The 19,782-nt window shown below is 43.8% G+C and overlaps 1 protein-coding gene across 1 annotated transcript in view; it reads right to left on the minus strand.

Moving 5' to 3' along the window:
* jph1a (junctophilin 1a) overlaps positions 1 to 19,466 on the minus strand; it is a 32,724-nt gene extending 13,258 nt beyond the window's left edge. Inside the window, exons 1-3 of the mRNA XM_041961240.1 lie at positions 19,410 to 19,466; positions 18,790 to 19,289; positions 15,215 to 15,983 (exon numbers count right to left, since the gene is read on the minus strand). Of these exons, the coding sequence (XP_041817174.1) occupies positions 15,215 to 15,983; positions 18,790 to 19,168 (1,148 nt within the window). The 5' untranslated portion in view covers positions 19,169 to 19,289; positions 19,410 to 19,466. The remainder of the gene's footprint in view (positions 1 to 15,214; positions 15,984 to 18,789; positions 19,290 to 19,409) is intronic.
* Positions 19,467 to 19,782: the final 316 nt, after the last annotated feature.

Here is a 19,782-nt window from a genome sequence, read left to right on the forward strand (position 1 = left end):
ACGCCCGTGACATATCCTAAGGATCTTAACAGTTCCCTTTACGTAGAGTTGGCATTAAGTCACAAGCAGACACAGGAAGCGACGCAGACTGTTCACAGACAGGATGTCTGGTGGCGGGAGGTGACAGGCGGAGAATGATGGGAGTGTGATAGAGCAGTGGGACAGGAGGAGAGTGAAATGAAAGGCGAGAAAACATGGACATGTGGAGCGCAGCGAGATGAAAGGGTTGGTTGGTTTTCTTCCTGGCATCAGTACATTTAATGTTATAGATGCTTTCAATCGAGCTACCTACCTACACCTTCCACAATGCATGGACTGTTAAACCTTCAATTTATTTGTCTTTTTTGTCCACTTGGGGGCAGTGCAACAAGCTGTAGACACAACACCGACAAATTATCTCTTTAACAAGTTGATATTGTGATTTAGCTGCTAAGTCCTACACTGTGTTCACCAGCTAGTCAGTGACTTTGTCTGTCGGCCATTTGGTGCTGGGCAGGTGGTTTTACAGTGGTTTTATCTGAGCCTTTTCATTAACAACGGTTGCCTCTAGAGGTCGCTGATGAGAGCTGTGAGAGTAAAACCAAAACAATGAGCTGAAATATGATAAAATGCTTTGTATAGCTAAGCTGAATTGCAGAGTCAGGCGATAATTTTCTGTGGATTTGTCATTCTGCTTTACAGTGTAAAGGGTTTGAGCAGAATGACAAATCCACAGAAAATTATCGCCTGACTCTGCAATTCAGCTTAGCTATACAAAGCATATTTTTATATCAACAATGGATCAAATGATGATGTGAAAATGCACATTTCACATCATCATTTGATCCATTGTTGATATAAAAATATTGCTTATAGTAGCTTTATATGTACAATACATAACACTTCCACATCAAAATGTCTAAAAATGACTGCACTACTTCATACAGTATATTTTGTTGAGTTTTGTGTTTACACTATCCCCAAAGTTTCCAACAATGTTCAAATCCAGAGAAATCTGTAATTGCATTCAAGGCGACATGGGAAACACAAGATGATACGTCAATGTAACTTGAATAAAACTTTAATACCTTGTATGTGAACAATTTTGAGTCACATGAGATAGATTTGCAGTGGCATTTATTTAAAAATGAAGACTCCCATGATCCCATGTTACTTCACTGCATCACCTGTAGCGGCACAAATTACATACCATGCATCTCAATAATCTAACACTCATTTTCTCGTTGATCATAGATTTAAGGCAAACAAAGTAAAATAACAATATGCAGGCTCACGACTGACCTTTGCAAAAGTTTTAAGTTCTATGACTTGTCAGACAGTCTGCAGCCTCCCTACTCGAGGCCGAGCTGCCTGTGAATATAAAGCAACACCTGTTCATGTCTTGTTTTGGGCTCTGCAGGCACTCCTGTCTGGTTGATTGCTGGGGATGGGCCCAAGCAAATCAAGGTATTTGAATCCATAAATGCACCTGCTGGCACCAATGCAAATATCACACAAACAAACATACAGGCACACACGGCAGTTTGTAGAAATTTGGACATAGTGTAGAAAGGAGCAAAGACTTTGAAGCTGCTCCTTTTGGACCGGAGCTCCGTTTGAGAGGCGATATTGATGAAGACCTGGTGAGATCGACGGTTGCTTCATTACTGTGACAAATGAATTGTGTGAAAAGTGTTGAGTCAGTTTGGCGAGCAGTGCGGCCGAAGCTCGTTCCCTCTGTGTGTTTGAGATAAAGGATGAGGGTGAGAAAAGCGCCCACCAAGAAAAAAAAAATGTATGGAAATGGAAAAGAGAGAAAGACAGAACAGGAGAGAGAGACAGAGAATGAGACCGACTGCCACTCTAATGACTCCTGGGTATTTAAAACTGCTGAGGTATGCATCTCAGCCTCTCTAATTTTACTGTAGGGTTAAATTTCAAACCCAAGCTCCCATGCGGCACAGAGCATCCTCCATTAAGGTTGGTCATACCTAAGCTTCCCGCAGAACACAGTACATGTATATTTGTGTTACGTGCCTGTTTTGTGTGTGTGATTGTGTGTGCACATTCCCCCGAGTGAGGCGTCCGTCCATCACTCCCCAGGCTATGGCCTATTTGAGAATATCACTCACATATGCTGACACAGTTATGCGCCCCCTTCCTCTCTTTGGTCCCCTCCACCCCTATTTGCTTCTTTCACTGCGCCACCCTCCCCTCTCTCTTCCTCGTCATCCTTCTCTCCATCACTCTGACCGGTACCCCCCCTCCCCGTTAGTTCATGCCTGGTAACTGGAATGCTGACTGGTACAATATATAATAGGATAGAAGATGAAGTTGTGACCTTGTAAGTGGTGAACATCGGGACTCAACAATATTCATTTAAACTCTCTTTCATCATGCTTAACCGAGAGAAAACTGCTAGTCGTATGAAAGAGCATGACCATGCTCCATTTTGGCGGTGATGCTCCTGTTCTGAGCGCACACATCTGCTCATGAAAGGATATTATGCATCAACAGAAATTACTGCCCTATATCTTGCCCGAACAGTCGCCAGGTCCAAAGGAGGAGCGCAGAACATCACAGAAAGTCTGCACAAATTAGCACTTAGCTTGCCCTACACATATCGCTTGTATCCGCACAGGCCCGCTATTGAATTCCCGGCTGGTGCTAATTCAGGATTACTCAAGCATGACTAACACCATTAGTGGTTAGCTAAAACCGACTCTGAAATTATTCAGGAATTATTCCTGGGCCGAGGTCTGGGCTCACATTACCAGGGGCTGCAGCGGCGGGGTGACAATGACTGCAGCAAATGAGGCTTTAAATGGGAGACGGACTGGCTGTTATTATGAGATAAGCTAACTTTATCCTGAAGAGAGAGCTATAGTGCTGCATAATGAGAATATCTGGGCATGAACTGCACTTCAAGCATTTTAGATCTCAGGACATCCTGATGGTTTGGCAGGCAGGGGCTCTGGGCTCATTCGCCTTCTTTTTCCTTCCCACCCTGTTACTCTTTTCAGTAAAAGTAGATATGCATGCTCAAAATAGAAAAGCAGCATCTCAGATCAATTAGGCTTATTGAATTTTCTCCAGTCTCATGACGGGTTGAGCGAAGTAATGTTTTCCCAAAAAGGAACCTGAATGTCTTCCTTCACATTTCACCTCAAACATGCAGGGCTTGTTTGAGGTAACATGGCACAGAATACAAACACACATACATACAGCTCTGCAGCAGCATAAAAACAGAATGACAAATACAGGCACTTGAATCAATGACGTGATCGGACGTAAAGTAGAATTTAAAAAGGTGAAAGCATGAGGCAGGGTGCAGGGACAATGAGCGGGGAATAAGCTGCATGGAGTAATGAATAGACCTGTCACATTATAGAAGAAAAGGATAGAGCAGAAAGGATGAACACAACACTGTGTGATACAGAGAGTTAGATGAGAAGTTTGATACTACTCTCATGCTTGTGTACTGAATATGAAGCTACGGCCAGTAGGTGGTTAGTTTAGCTTCGAGTAAAGCCTGGAAGCTGAAGCCAACAGATAGCTTGGCTCTGCATTATCTGTGCAAAACACCCAATTTAATAACGACAAGTTGTGGTTTTATGGGGAGTTACATTCTGGAAGTCGCTAACTTTGGACGGACCCAGGCTAGCAGTTTGCTTCCAGTCTGTCTAAAATAAGCTAATAATGTGTAGGCTAAGCTAACAGTCTGCCTCCGGCTTCATATTTAGCGTGCAGACATGAGAGGCTTCTCGTCTCTTGGCAAGAAAAGAGCGTGTTTCCCAAAAATATTTTCAAATTTGTAAAAACTAATCTATAATATGTTTTTGAGTATTTTTTATTTCTACCTTCATGATTTAACGATTCCAAATCCATTTTTATTTACCCCCAAATAATGCATTAATCATGTTTACTCAAGCTACAAAGGCTGAACTGGCAGGTCGAGACAGATTGAAACAGACTTCTGGGAAGAAGAATGAGTAGAATCAGTTTTTGATTAAACAGGAAGAGGAAAAAAAGGAAAAAAAACCCCGTCTCTACTGACATTTTTGGCCGTGGATTACAAACAGACCTAATCTCCCACTGGTGTTCTCTACTCACTACACTGCACTGAGGCTTCACCTGGCCTTAATCCAGAAACACATGGTTACAGGTATGTGTTTGTGCACGAGCACATCAGTGTGTGGATGTGTATGGCTGCAGCTGTTTCTGAATTACTGCATTATAACAAATGTACAGTACAAGTGTAAGTGCACGTGTTTGGGTGGTACATGTTTAGATCCCACGTTTGAAGGTCTGATATGTTCCCCTCTGAGTGCTGATATGAGTCTGTTGAGGGACTGACACAGAATCCCTTGCTGAGATGATCCCTCTGGTTTTGGTGAAGGGCAACGGCAGCGCTTCAGACCTCAGCTCTGTGCTCTTTGTGTCAACACTGCTGGTGAAACATGGCCACAGCTGATGCAGCTAATGACACAAAGGGGGAGGGGGGCTGAACCGCGCACGGCAGAAAAACGGGGACGTAGCATCTCTGACGCTTTGAAGCCAGAGGGGGATGAGGAAACGGCTACTATTTAAGATGAGACACCTGTCAATCAAGCCCACATGACCCAAAATATACCCTCTTTTAAGCCTTAATCTCCTTGAAACAAAACTCCTTTTTAAAATCACAACAAAGAAACACATGGAAGACATGAATAGATCCCTTACTACAAGTGAAAAACTGAAGGACACAAACAGCACCATGTCACCTCTATTTACAGCAGATTTAACTGTCATGTAACTGTTCACTGCAGCGCACCACATGACTCTGGTAAAAGCAACTAATTTTTTCATTAATGATCATTTCTCAGATTTATCACATAGTTGTTTCATCAGTGCCAAATCCATCTTAATTTGATCAGGTATTGGCCAGATAACCGATAACCGGAGTCTCATTCACTGTCATGGTGAGTTGCTGACTGAGTTTATACCAGCAATCCCTGAGCTTATATTATATTACATAAAAATCAGTTCCATGCAGTGTGGTAGAGAATATGTTGAGCTGAGGTATCATATTTGGTATCAGGAGAAAAAAGTCATATCTGTATAATTTCCACAAATTTTCCAGAGCTCCAAGATACTGACTTTAAAATGAGATCACACTGGGAGGAAGATTTTTTGACAATTTATTATCAAAAAAGTTTTTTTTAAATTCATTTTCTGTCTGACTAACTGACATGTTGACTATATGTTTCAGCACTAAGATGAAATTGAGAAAAACATTCACTAAAAAAAACCAACCCCATCACTTAAGTCAATATTTTGAACTGAAGGTGAATCTCAGCCTGGGCTGAATTTTCCAGTCTTCTAAGTCTCAGGTCGGCAACTTAACCTGGGTTTGTCCTGCATCGCACATTGCCATATGACCATGCAAACACGACCTACAACATGAACGCGTGCAAACACACATGAGCTGCCTCTCATGCAAATGACTCACACACACAAACACACACACACACACACACACACACATCAAATCTGCATGAGAAGTTGAAAAGAACCATTAGTGAGATGTGCCATAATGAGGCCTACTGGGAATCAGGGAGTCGGTGTGAATAAAGGACACACTGAGGTGACTTCACAGTGTCGTCTCTATGATATCAGTCCATAAACCTTTTGTAAATCTCCAACTGGAACCAGACGCGTCGAACGAGCCTTAATGGATGAATAAACACGATGTTAAACTAACAACGCCTCTTCACTTTACTACTTCATAAAGAAAATCAACAAATGGCTGACACGATGATGACGGCGGTGAGGCAGTAACCATGGCAACCACCAGAGACACTTGAGCAAACTGTCCAACCAGGCATCTGGCCTGTATTACTGAATTTGCAAATGAACAAACCCCCACTACAGCCTACTGTATGGATGTAATCTTGCATTTATAACATGCTTATAAGCACAGAAACACACATAGAGGAAGAAAGTTTTTTTAGATGTTATACATATAAGTGTGATTTGGCTAAATAAATGTACAAGGAAACATAGGCACAGAGAAACATGCACACACACACACACACACACACACACAGTAACTCCATGGTGTGTCTCATTTAACTACAAGGCTCAACATCCGAAGCTGAACCTGTGCGAGTAAAGGTCACATTGCCTGGCAACCACTTGAGCTTAAGGAATAGTTTTAATTATGGTCTGTGCTCTCTCCATTCTCCTGTCACCATTCACCCCACTGTCTGCACACATGCACACAGTCGCGTGCACACAACCATCAATTTCCTCTTCAGCGCAAAGCCAGAAGGAGCGTTAGTTTACATCTCCCCACAGATGAAAAATGATGATGCAATCTTTGTATAATTTGTCTTTTATGGATACTTTCATTGACAAACTGAAAGATGTGCGCATGAAAAGTCAACAATTATGAAAAACATTTGTACAATAATGTCTCACTAACTTCAGCTCTTATGACATATGGGTCAGGTTCTGCATCATTACAACAATATAATCCAGTGGATTATTGTGACAAGGTGACAGGGATAGATGAAATATCCTCATTGCATATCCACATGCACACTTCAACAGAATCTATTCCACAAATCTTGCACACGGCCACACTGTATAGTATCATCTGTGCGTGCGATTACAAGTGTGGTTGCATGCTCCACAAAGGATTCCTGTGTGCAAAAGCAATACTGTGACTCAACAAGAGAAGTGATAATTCCATAATCCAATCCGTGAACATCTGGAGTGAAAGCGGCCTAGCTGGCCAATCAGAGGGGCTGAACAGATTTAGGAGGGCACATTAATATCCAGAAGTTAAAGACACACTGCTGTGGTAGCAGGTACAAAAACAACACACAGATTTTAAGAGTTGCTTCGGGCAACACAAACAGAAACAGACTCACTGTTCTTTGTGTCTCCAATAAGCAGATGTCTACAATTAAGTCTGGAGTTGCTATCACTCTTTCTTTGTGCAGATATTACAGGTATTATTGCATATTGCATGGATGTAATGTGATGTCTGAAAAGGGCCGGATGATATGAGAATAAATACCGACCATTAGAGATTTTGTCGAAACCTGCTAATATCAAAATCTTGTCCCTTGCCTACAGATTCTGCATTCATAGGCAGATATCTGTTTATAGAGATTATGATGTTAGAAATGTTTATTAACAGAAATTCTGTCACATCCTGCATCTCCGAATCATTTTCAGCGAGTATTGAGTCCTCAGACGAAGCAAGACATGGAGGAGAGACACTCAATAAACCAAAGGATTAATTGAGATTGAAAAAATAATCAATATGGCACAACACACATCAAAACTTGCAGCCTGAACACGCCATTCACCACCATATAAATACACATAAATATATAAGCCTGAATATATGCTCTGCCTGTCCAGTGCACATCTATTTATAAACACCCCTGCAGTCACAGTGTGCACGCTGTGGGCACTACTTTAAGGAATTAACAGGTTTAGTCCCTATCAGTGATGGCGCCTCTGCAGGAGGTGAAGCATCGCATTATGGCCTGTAACCTTCAGAGGAGCACCACCACTCAGCCATTGTTACAGGCTTGAGCTATATCAGTAGACTTTACCTTAATGTAAAATAAACTGCTCTTGAACACATGCATAGTTGCACACAATTACACACCGACATTGGGGATTTTTACGTAATCGCATCATGGGAAATTCTCAGGAGGACAGCACATACACATGAACACACACACACACACACGGAGGGCGTAAGCTTGCAGATCAAGCTTACTGAAGAGAAACACTACTAACTAGCACTCATTATTTCTCTATACCTCAAATCACAGTGTGTCTAATACAATATTTAACTCACTCCACTGACTCTTGGTCTCATTAACCGCTGTTACATGCGCAATTAACACGGAGACAAGAAGATACGGCACAAGAAAGAAGCAGTGCATCACATCCACTGTTTAATAATAGAGAGAGTGCAGTCTTGTAGGAAATTCATCATCGACCAAATCAGGGGAAGATTGTAGCGGAAACGGAGCAGTGGGTAAAGCATCTGCACAAGGAGTACTTTTAAATGTTTAATGATCGCAGGTGAACCACGACCACACATGAGTTAACCTCTTTGAAACAGCCTTGGACTCTACATGACTCCCCCTCTGCCTGCCTGCCTGCCTGCCTGAGTCATCCCAGTCTTTCTTGAGAAGCTGCAGAAATATGTGCCATTCTCAGAGAGATTACAAACCACAGCCACACAGTGCAATGGCATGCCGCTGAAACCCAATCCTATCATCGCTGCTGTCGACACAGCCCAGCGCTCCGCTCGCATTTACACACAGCCATCACCCGCAGGCTTCTCTCCTCTACTCCCCCAGGAACAAAGCTTTCATGGAGTGTAACTGGAAGTCAGAAAATTGAGTCTATTTAGTATTTCCCCAACTTCTTTCTGCATCATTCCTATTTACTGGGATGCAGTGTGGCATCAACAGAAGCAGCTACATCAGACTTCCTGCTTTAGTCATTTTTTCATTCACTTAGTCGCCTTAAGTCCGAGCCATTGTCCTCACTGTGGAAGATCGAAACAAGCAAATAGGGCGATGCTTGGTGAGGTTGACATGAAGGCCTGTGAACAACCCAGAACCGTGCTGGCTAACAGGGCCGCGGTGAAGCTGCTTGGGCCAGTCCCCCGTTCAACGGGCAACGATGATTATGGAAACAACCATGACGAACCTCAGACACCAGGGCCTGAGGCGGAAAGGTGCAGGGGCCCCGGACCGGGTGGTGATGGAGTCGTGGATGACCTGTGCTCCATTAAGAGTGAATGGCAATTAGTAAGTATTTTCTCCTCTTGTGTTTTTATGTGATATATTTTAAATGGTTTTAAAGCATTCATTACATTTAGGCTGTGCATTGGCAAGAATAAGAGTCTACAGCCATGCTAGCAGCTCTGAGACGCCGTACTCACTGCGCTAGCTAAACACTAACATCAACATTCTAACATGCTCATAAAAACAACTTTGTCATGTTGTTTGGTTCTTTAACTATAAATGAAAATAAAAAGAATGCTAACATGGTGTTGTTTACGAGGTATAATGTCTGCCGTTTGCACCATCTTTGTTTAGCATGTTAGCATGCTAAACAGCACAACCCACAAACTAAATTGAGGTTGATGGAAATGCAATTAATTGTGCATGTTTATCTGGTCAGTGGTGGACTCGAAAAGAATAAAAAGGGCACCAGCTGCATGTGGTGTGGCACTTCATCACATTTTGTCCACTGGACGGGCACCTTAGAGGGCGTGGACGTGCATACAAAATCTGAAGCAATCCATCCAATGGCTGTTGAGACATTTTAACCCCACGGCGGCACTACAGGAAAAGTCGGACAGTCATCAAAATCATTAAGGTACATCATCTGGGGACCATGAATGTCAAAATTAAACAGCAATCTGCCCAATAGTTCCAAAATGAGGGACAAACATTTCCTTTAGCCTTTCCTTATATCGCCACTTAAACCACTCACATGGTTTCATCCACTGACATCTTTAAGGCTGCTATAAGTTAATAATGAATGAGATTACATTACACGCTGTCATTTGACTGCACTGTGCTTCATTTGGAAACTCTTGGTACATATTATTTATAGCTCCTTAGTACGTACAAGCTTGCAATTACTCTGCTCATTAATTCTACTTATATAGATAATATGAGGCACATGTGGCCAGTTATTTTATGTGTGTGAGTGTGTGTGTTGGGGGGGGCATTTGATTCTGTCAGCAGTAAATGTTGTGTTACCTCACACCGTCACATTGCCATAATATGAGCCATGTCGCGGGATAAATATACTGTATGATGCAGCTTGCTTTACTCTGACTCGTGATTCAGATGACTGGCAGTCCTTCCCGCAGTTACAGTTACTGTACGCTTCGTGCCTCTTTGCTACTGTACATTTTGTCACTTCATAAAGGGACAAACTTAGCATACCTTTGAAAGGTGTGTGGCGCCAAAACTCCATAAGAGGTGGCACCGGCACCGAGATCAAACCGCACACACGAACGCACGCAGAAAAACATGAACCCAATTGCACCACTGCCCCTATTTGGAGCAGAGGAAGCCATCGCCGTCGAGGACAGCCGAGATGGGATCTTACATGATGTACTGCGGGCTGGGATTATTTTGTTCGCATGTCGAAACACAGGCTGATCTATAACTCTCTCCAAAAAGGGCAGGTGGTGAGTGGCTGAGGTCATCACACAGCAGGTGATAAACAAACACCCCTGGACACGGCCCACACCACACACACCGCACACACTCTCTGTTCTCTTGCCAAACGATGCCAAACCTTATCTCATCTCTCACATCCAAACAGGCAGTTTCTCCCATTCTCTTCATCTTTTCATCCCATGTATGTGGACACACATATGCACACACACAAACACACATAGACATTTAGGAGAGATGATAGTGTGAGTGAGATGGCGGGCTGCTATATCAGTGGTGGGACGGGTATATATTCCTGGCTGGTGCTGATAAGCCAACTGATGCCTTGCCTTATTTAGTCAGTACTCACTGCTGACACACTAGCAGAGTAGCACACAGCACATGCACTCTAACTGTATGCATTTGTCTTGTGTGTGTGTGTGTGTGCGTGCGTGCGTGAGTGTATGTATGTGTGTGAGGTGTTCCTGTGTGGAGAGAGGTGAGTTCAGATTAAGTGAATGCATATAGATAGCCTGTGTGGCTCTGAGTGTTTGCAAGTGTGTGTGTGACATGAACACATCCGCACATGTGCACCTAATGTTTAACTACTAATACGCTTACAGTTGTTAGCTTCAGTTGAGTAGAGACATTAGCAAAACACTCCACGTGAGAAAAGGTGAATTTTTATCATTCAAAAATTTTCTGCACTTTCAGCCTAATTTCCCAAGAAATTTGAGCAATTTTAAACTTCCACAGCGATTCTTTATAAATGAACCACACATTGCAACCTGAACATGTCCTTCCTATCCCACACAAATTATATTAAATTAAATTTGTGATCCTAAACTGTATTTTAAGGATTTGGAACCATGTAATTACCCTTGTTTTAGTAATTTCTTAAGTATGACTATAATTACAGTTAGCTATAATCATGCAAATGATAATTATCTCGTATTTTGTTCTTCATTCCTTCAAAGAAGTTTTAATCTCATTTGGTAGAAAGGACCTTTAACATCTTGGTTGTCATCCTGTTGTCATCTCCTGTGCTCCTATCAACCTACAATCAGGTAGGCAAAAATTATAGTTTCGATTATCTAATGTCAGAAATTGCAGCTCAGATCAGAACCAAACCCTTCCCTATTTCTTAACCAATGTCCTATATGCAAATTTAATGGAAATCTATTCACGTGTGAGACAGGAGGCCAAAAACAGCCTCATTGGCAGTGGTAAAAATGTGATGGGGATAAACACTCCAAACACTGCTGAATATCATGAGTCTCAACTTTTTGCTGATTGCTGTGAAGAAGAAAATAAGCATCTTATAAATATCTTTGCTATATCCGGAGGACCTGCATATTAGGTGTTGGTTAACCTTTCACTAGAGCTTGCAGAGCAAACATTGCTATCAAATGGAAACACACACTTGGCCTCTATGCACGGACTGACCCGCAGTATGTTTGTTTTGGCATTTTAATCATTCTTAGCATCGTAGAGGCAGTGTGCTTAACCAGCTTAACCTGAGAGAAGGAAGGTCAGATAAAAACCGGTTGGAAAATCAACGTGGCTCAAATATGCAGAAATTTAAATAAATACGTAGCTTTGGTGAGGCTGTTTTAACACTTTACACACACTTCATTCTAAGACTTCTGATCTTGTGAGCGATGGGAAAGTTTAGGTGTAACAAACAGTTACAGTAGATTAAACAGCGTTCATACTGACGCGCCGCTGAGCCACTGGGATACGTGAACTGCTGATGTGTAACAAAAACGCTTAATGGGAGAAGCATCATGACACAGTGAAGGTTTCAATGGCACAGTCACTTATCTCAGTTCACAGGCCTCGGACACAACCACAACAGAAACACACACACATGGACACAAGCGCATGCTGAACGGCGTGTGTGGACAAGTCCATTCTACAGAGATAAGGGTGACAGAACAACAGTGAATGAGGGTAACAGACACAGTGCTCCACTCCGCCTCGTCGCACTAACTCTGTATCGATTGGCTGATCACGAGCATGAGGTCATCAGCTCCACCCCAGAGGCTGATGGGATAGCTCTTCTGTACAGTAATTCACAAGGGAGGGGAGGGTGTGTCCCTCTGTGCCCCTTTTTCTTTTTTGCTCTCTTTTCATTTCTGTCCACTCCAGACTCCTCACAAACCTCTTGCTCAGCAAAGTCGCTGCATCCCCCATCTTATCCAATCAACATTTATCCCCAGGCTCTCTCACTTCAATCCATTTTTTTTTCTTTTTACTCTCCCTCTCTCCATCTTCTCCACCGGCTCAGTCTCCCTCCCCTCACTCCCCGTGGATCCACCGGGTACGCTCCACATTCAAAGACACGGGGTCACGTGACCAGAGCTGGATCGATACGAGTGCATCTTTTGCTGTGTGCTGTATAATGAGACTTATATAACGTGCTTACGCACAAGGCCGTCGCAGTCTGCCGTTCTAGCTGTTTGGAACACAAATGCGGTCTTAATTTGAAAATCTTGATTTCAGTCAGGGGAGCAGAACAGCTTGTTTGGAGATCTCCAGCAGCACATGATGGAGCAGCACCTACCAGGCAGTAATTTGATCACTTACTACAGTACAGGGGACCTCGTTTGCTGCCATAAACACTTTGTATCAGCCTGAATGCTTTTACTGTTGTTACCTTAGCGCTATGCATCAGGTCGTGCGTTTCCTCCTGCTGTAAACTGTTGCTCTAATGCACAGCCAAAGAGAGGATCTGATGGCTATTCCATTAAACACATCATCCATTTTTTCTCCTTTCCCAGAAGGTTCATCTTAGCCATGCTGACGCTCACTGACAGATAGAGGCTCATGATATCATGGGTCTTATCCGCGGATCAAACAGTATGCAGGAGTTTTAATATCAAGCATGTTAAATCCACCTTATGTAATCTTTATCTTATATCCTTGAAATCTGCAGAATGAAGCATTTTCTCTCGCTGCTTGCTGGACAGGAATTATTGTATTTTAAAAGAATGTCTGGATATTATAATAAAGGCTGCTATTCATAGAGTCTGCTATTACTGTGCTGCTGTAAATGGCTGAGTCAGAATACTCTCATTCATTCTCTCCAGTGTTTTATAATATCGAGTGGCCGTATTTTTTCTTCTTCAGTTAAAATAGAAGGTTGATTAATCATTTAGCCTAGCTATGCTGAAATGATGACTCATTGTAAATTACCAGAGGACAAAGTAATGATTTATTATTCTTTAGCTTGTTTGAACAGCAGCCAAAAACACATATTATTTTTTGTAGCCACGTTAATGGAGTGACTGTAAATTTGGCACCAGTTTGTCAGTTGGTCCACCGCTTTGGTCCACAAAGACATATCTCAACACTTATTGGATGATTTGCCATGACATGACATTCATGATCTCCAGAGGATGAGCCCGTCTGACTTTGTTGATTCCCTGACGTTTCCACTAGTGTCACCATGAGGGTTTTGTTTTTGAGCAAAATTGTCAGCAGTCAGATTGAAATGAAAGCTTGCAAAGACATTCATGGCCCCCAGAGGATGACTCCTAAAGACTTTTGTGGACTGATGCCCCACAAGCAGGTCAATTTTTTTCATTTATCCTGAGAAACATCTCATCTAGATGCATTATCATTAAATCTCCTACAGTCATGGTTCCCAGAAGATGAATCAATATAACATTTGATGATCTGCTGACATTTCCTCTGAGGGAACAGCAGTTCTGGTTTTGAGCGTAATGTCTCGACTGCGGCTGGTTGGATTGTCATGAAATTTGGTAGATACGTACACGTTCAAAACATGATGAATTGCCATAACTTTGGTTGATCCCTTCACATTTCACCCAGCAGCATCACAGATCAAATTTGAATTTGAACAGTACTTTGGTTTATGACTGAATACCTGCAAAATGTGCTTATTGCTAATTAGCAAATGCTAGCATGCATACAGGCTATATTAAAATGATGACGAATATTTTACCCGCTAAACATCTGCATTTTAGCTAACTGTAAACATGCTAGCTGTTAGCATTTAGTTTTAAGCCCTGCTGTGCTCACTGTACAGCCTTGAAGAACTGCTAGCATCTTGTATGAGTATGTTGAACATAAAAAAGAAATCTGGAAATGTGTGTGGCAACACCCAGCAGGAAAAAGGTGTAATTTGATTAATTAACTGATTAACTGATTAAGTAAAATTATAGTTCCCTACGTTTCTTTTAATTATTTTTTAGAGTGACTGAGTGTGAGTGGCCATTTTCCTTATGTCGTGTGTGTGTGTGTGTGTGAGAGAGACAGAGAGAGAGAGAGAGAAAGAGATGGAAAAACAATAAACTTTTTGCATATTAGAAATGATTGTTCACGCCCTTTCATGCATGCAAATGAATGTGCACCTATTGAGAGAGGGAGGGGGAGAGAGACCTTTTCACAGCTTGTACACATCCTCGCATCGTCTTCAGTCTAATAACTCAACGAAACCATGAGGATGTCAAAGTGATGCTGCGCACGCTGAACTGTGTCCCAGTAGGAGGGAGGCTTTAAAGGAAAAGGTCACATCTCATCCACCTGTTAAAGAGCAGATGCCACATCAGAGCAATGCTTGGCAGGGGGAGCAGGTATCATTATTGGGCACACGAGACGCGTTTGGCACGGGCGCAGGTATGGCTATATCGCTCATGCACATGAACTCACAGGCACACAAATCTCTCTCTCTCTCTCTCACACACACACAAGATGCCTAACCCCTCTCCCTGGGAATGAAAGATATGGGCAGAGAATAGAAACAGAACCTTTTCCAGGGATGATCACACCGGCTACACAAAAGCCTTGAATGTTGATGATGTATAAAGGTCGGTGCTGTTGTCATGGGACTCCACTTACACAAGACCGAGCCTTCAATCAGACCGGGAGATGTTTGTCCAACAGGCCGCTGCTCTGACTCCTCAGTGCTGGAAATAAACACCTGAGGATGTTCGCCCTGACTTGTGTTTACACAGCATACACCCACATGCACACACAGAGGCGTGAATGGACACACATGAACACAGTACCTGGAAGATGCTATTTCCACTTTGCTCCTGGCGATGGCTGCGGCCCTCTGTGCGCCCTCCACAGCCCGGTCCACCTTCTCTTTGGTTTTGGGGTTCTTAAGAGGAATCAACTGCTTCCTTATTCCACGCACCAGCACGTTATTTTTGTACTTCCCTTCTTCTTTGGTGCCATCTGGGAAAACCGTGCACCCGTAACCGTGGCGCTTGTTGTTAAGCCATTCTCCCTCATACTTCATCCCGTTGGATCTCTCCGAAACACCAAATCCATTGCGCTTGTCGTTCTTCCACTCGCCCATGTAGGTCTCAGTCGTGGTGGCATCCACATGGTCCTCTAGAGGAAGGTCCTCGTCCGGCAGCTCGCCGTCGCCGATGGATATGGTAGAGTTGGCATCGCTGGAGCTGATGCGGCTCATTGTGGCATCACTGCGCGCAGAGCTGCGCTTGCTGGAGATTGAGGTCCGAGAGTCAGACTTGCGCAGCTGCCGGAGGCTGCCGAAGAGTGACCCCCGGCGGAACAGGCCCTTCTTCTTGCCGGTGACGACCTCGCTGTCTGAGTGGAAGTTAAGGACGAAGCCGCCGCGGCTGCCTGTCGGCGTGTCTGCGGGGGAGGAGAGGTCCTGGAGCACTGTGCCGTTGCTCTGCTCGGAGCGCAGGGAGGCCAGAGACGTGCGGAGAGGGGAGCGGATAACGGTGGCCATGCCGTAGGGAACACTCTGACGCACGCCGTAGCCGTGCCGCATCCCACCCATCCACTGGCCTTGATAGGTACCTGAGGAACAAGTAGACATTGGTCAGTGAGTGATGATAGTCAGAACTACTATAAACATCTGATCTTATAAAGTGGTGGATCCCAACATTTTTATCTTATGACTCCTTTAATGAACCATTGTCTGCTTATGTTATCTTGTCGCATGTTGCATATGTCAATAAATTGTGATTAGTTCCACCAAGAGAACTATTGTCATGTTAGTAAATCATCTTGAGACCCCTCACGTTTATCTTGCGACCACTTTTGGGGCCTTGACCCCCAGGTTGGGAACCACTGATGAACAAGAAGAAACAGTGCAACGCAGTATTGAAAAAGTCACATCAATGCAAAATTGTGATATAAAATGCATTTTACAGGAATTCAACATGTGATATTTAAAATTAACTTCCTTTCATAGGTAAAGATGTAAGGGATATAAGGTGATGAGGTAACAAAGAATATGAGGTAACAAGGCTATGAGGCTGTAAGCCAGAAAGATCTCTGATCATTACAAAGAAACAACAGTACATTCTATTTTTACATGCTCAGAATGGTTAAAAAAAAAAAAAAAAAAAAAAGCATATTTAATGGCACTATTGGGGGAAAGTAAATTAGCCCTCACTTTCCGAACATTGTCTCTATTCCCCATCAGTTCCAGGAAGAGACAGCTGGCGTTGGCTGGTATCATAAAGCACAACCAGAAGTGGTCTCACAACGATTTTAATAAGCAAATGTGTATTAAAAATGCTGCTGGTGTCTGTTTTTGCTTGTGTGCACAGCCTGCTTGTCTTGCCGGGCCAAAAGTCCAAAAGTCTTTTATCTGAATCACTTGAAATAGTGTATAAGCATAAAAAAGGCTGCATTGCTGGACTTCCACGAAGTACCTGAACAAGAAAATAAAATCCTTAAGGGGAGAGTTTGCACCAGCACTGATGATAACAGCTGATTATTTGAAGATGTGTGTGTCTGAAAAGCTTTTAAATCACACCAGTGTAGCGCTCACTTTCACACAACGAGTTTATGCTTCTTTTGGTCTCTCTTTTTCTTCTGTTGCACACCTTGCATTTTTCTCTACATCAGCACTAAGTCCTGGAAACAGCATTATATATGGGAACGCAGAATAACCCTGCTGTGGGGTTGCAGAGTATATCAGCCAATGAAATGTTTTCCCTCCTTCCTCACAAATCTGGGACTGTGAGTACAACTAACCCAATCACAGAGATTTGATTAAGGTACTGATATTGAGGATCAGTTGGGATGAATGTGAATCACTCAGCTTGGAGCCTATTTTCAGGCAGCCACTAACTCCCCCACCGACAGTAGGCACATTCACCACCATCCGTTTGTCTCTGACGACAGGGAATTGCTATGAGTCACATAATGAGAGGAATACTTCATTAATCCCATTTGGTGCTGCTGAGCCCAATGAGCATGTGCTGGCCTACTGTAGCTTCTTCAGAGCATCATATTACAATCCTGATCCGAATAATAAGAAAGGCTTGTTGATCCAGCCCTCCAATCTCATTGACCAATACAATGAAGCAAGCCGCAATGGTCAGATTCTAACAGAAAACGATATACCAGCCCGGGCAGGAGTTTAGATGGATAAACAGTGTGAGATTAACAGGCTGGCTCTGCGCTGCGGTTCAAATCGGTGACCCTGCAGATCAAGTTATCAGGATGTTGCGGGGTCAGACAGCCAGATGTTCTGTAGATCCTCTAGGATCAGCTGATTCCCCAAGCCCAGCCCTCTGTAGCCATCATATGTGAGGAATTTATTCTGCACCATAAGGCCTCCGTTAGTGGAGATGATGCTCGCAAATCACCAAACGACTTGCATTACCAGAAACGGACGCCTGTAACAGGCCCTCTGCGCTGCGTTTGAGGGGCCCGTCAGGATGTTTCCTCCCTGATCACACAGGTCTCTAGACAAGCTGTGGACACACTGCCGATTAGTGAGATGAAAGCTCTGAGAGAGGCTTGAACTGACCTCTTGCTTTCAGCAAGCGTGTCCCGTGCGTGACTTGACACAGCTGAAAGCATAGATGATGGATATATTTGTGCATTGTCTGCACTGTGGAAATGTGAATCTTAAGTTATATAGAAATTGGAAAATGCATCCAACATGTTTTTACCAGTTTCCACTGCAGGTGTGCCTGTTTTGTTTTGCAGAATGCCTGAACCTGCACTTTCTCAAGACATTGTATTCATTTTTATTGGAAATGTTTGCAAGAAAAAATACACTCTTGCAGAGGTGTGTTAGAGCAGTGAAGGTTCAAATGTGAAAATGACAAAGAAGTAGGTGATAGTCTGGCTATAATTGACTCCAAACAGACTGATTTGCTGTGATTTCCAAACTCCTTCCAGCTGGGGCATGTTGCCACAGAGCTGGCAACAGGAGTCACTCCCCTCCCGCTGTCATACGAGGAGCAACGCGCAACGAGCGGTTGCCAAATGAGATGGAATAAGAGAGGAACCATTATCTTAAACTGTTTCCACCAAGTTAACATCAGCAGGGTGTTAAGTCATAGTTTTTCTGGGGGGGTTAAATGATGATGCGCTTGACCACGGTGCGCAGTGCGCAATCTCCGCTTCAACTCAGATCATATCAGATGGAGATTCATGCACTGATGTATTTCCATTAGCCTCCCTCAGTTTGAGTCTGAGCATCCTCTCTCTCTCTCTCTCTCTCTCACACACACACACACACACACACACACACACACACACACACACACACACACACACACACAGGCTACACAACGTCGTCAGTCAGTGCCGTTAAAGCGACACACACGTTAAACAAACGTTGGACCATATTTCTTACCGCCGTCTCCATAGGTTTCAATCCCATATCCATCCTGCAGCCCGTTGCTCCAGGTGCCGTCGTATCTAGCAGGTGTGTTGTGGCTTTGCCGGACACCGTACCGACCCTTAAAACCGTGACTCCACTCTCCGCGGTAGATCCACTTTCCTTTATTCTCAACGCCGAGCCCATGCCGCTTCCCCTGGGACCAGTAGCCCTTGTAGGTATTCCCGCTGGGCCAGGTGTACACCCCTACTATCTCAAAGCCGTGCGACCAGGACCCGGCGTACTCGCCCTGGCCCTTGGGTCCGGTGCAGATGCCGTGTCCGTGGGCTTTGCCATCCTCCCACCCCCCGCAGTAAGTGCCACCGTCGTCGAAGTCAAACCTTCCGCCCGTCATTCAGATAAAGGCTGGAAATAACGCAGATCGTGCGCTGCTGCAGACTCAGACGTCTCCAGGACCGAGGTTGGGGGATCCAGGACCGGTGGTGAGATGAAAGGATGAGCCAACAAGATGATGACTAGAGGGACAAAAAAATAGGAGGGTGAGGACAGAGGATAGCGCTTCCAGACACTGACATGCAATACAAATGGCATGCGTAATGGTAAGTGTAAAGGTATGAATGGTGGGCGTCATTTACCGGAGGCGCACGCCGGGTTCTCCGCTGCGTGTTGCTCGTCTCCCCCCTCTCACCCACTGATCACAGAGGGAGAGAGAGAGGCGTCGAGCCCCTGCTAAGGAAAGACACTGGGCCAATCGCAACGTCACTCCGCAGGGACCTCCCACTCTCCTCCCTCTCTCCCCCCCTCTGTGAAGAGCCCGGACGCCTCAACCCCCCCAGAATAAGGCGCTTCTGTATCTTTGATAAAGCCCCCTCACTTCACAGCCAATACAATAATAATACATAATGGCCTCAGAATTATTATATTATTCTGTCATTATCTTATCATACTTTATCTTATCGGCCATAGTTACATAATAATATTCATATGGCCTATTTTGTGAGGTGATAA

The sequence above is a fragment of the Chelmon rostratus genome, chromosome 20, assembly GCF_017976325.1.
Source record: "Chelmon rostratus isolate fCheRos1 chromosome 20, fCheRos1.pri, whole genome shotgun sequence".
Lineage (NCBI taxonomy): Eukaryota > Metazoa > Chordata > Actinopteri > Chaetodontiformes > Chaetodontidae > Chelmon > Chelmon rostratus.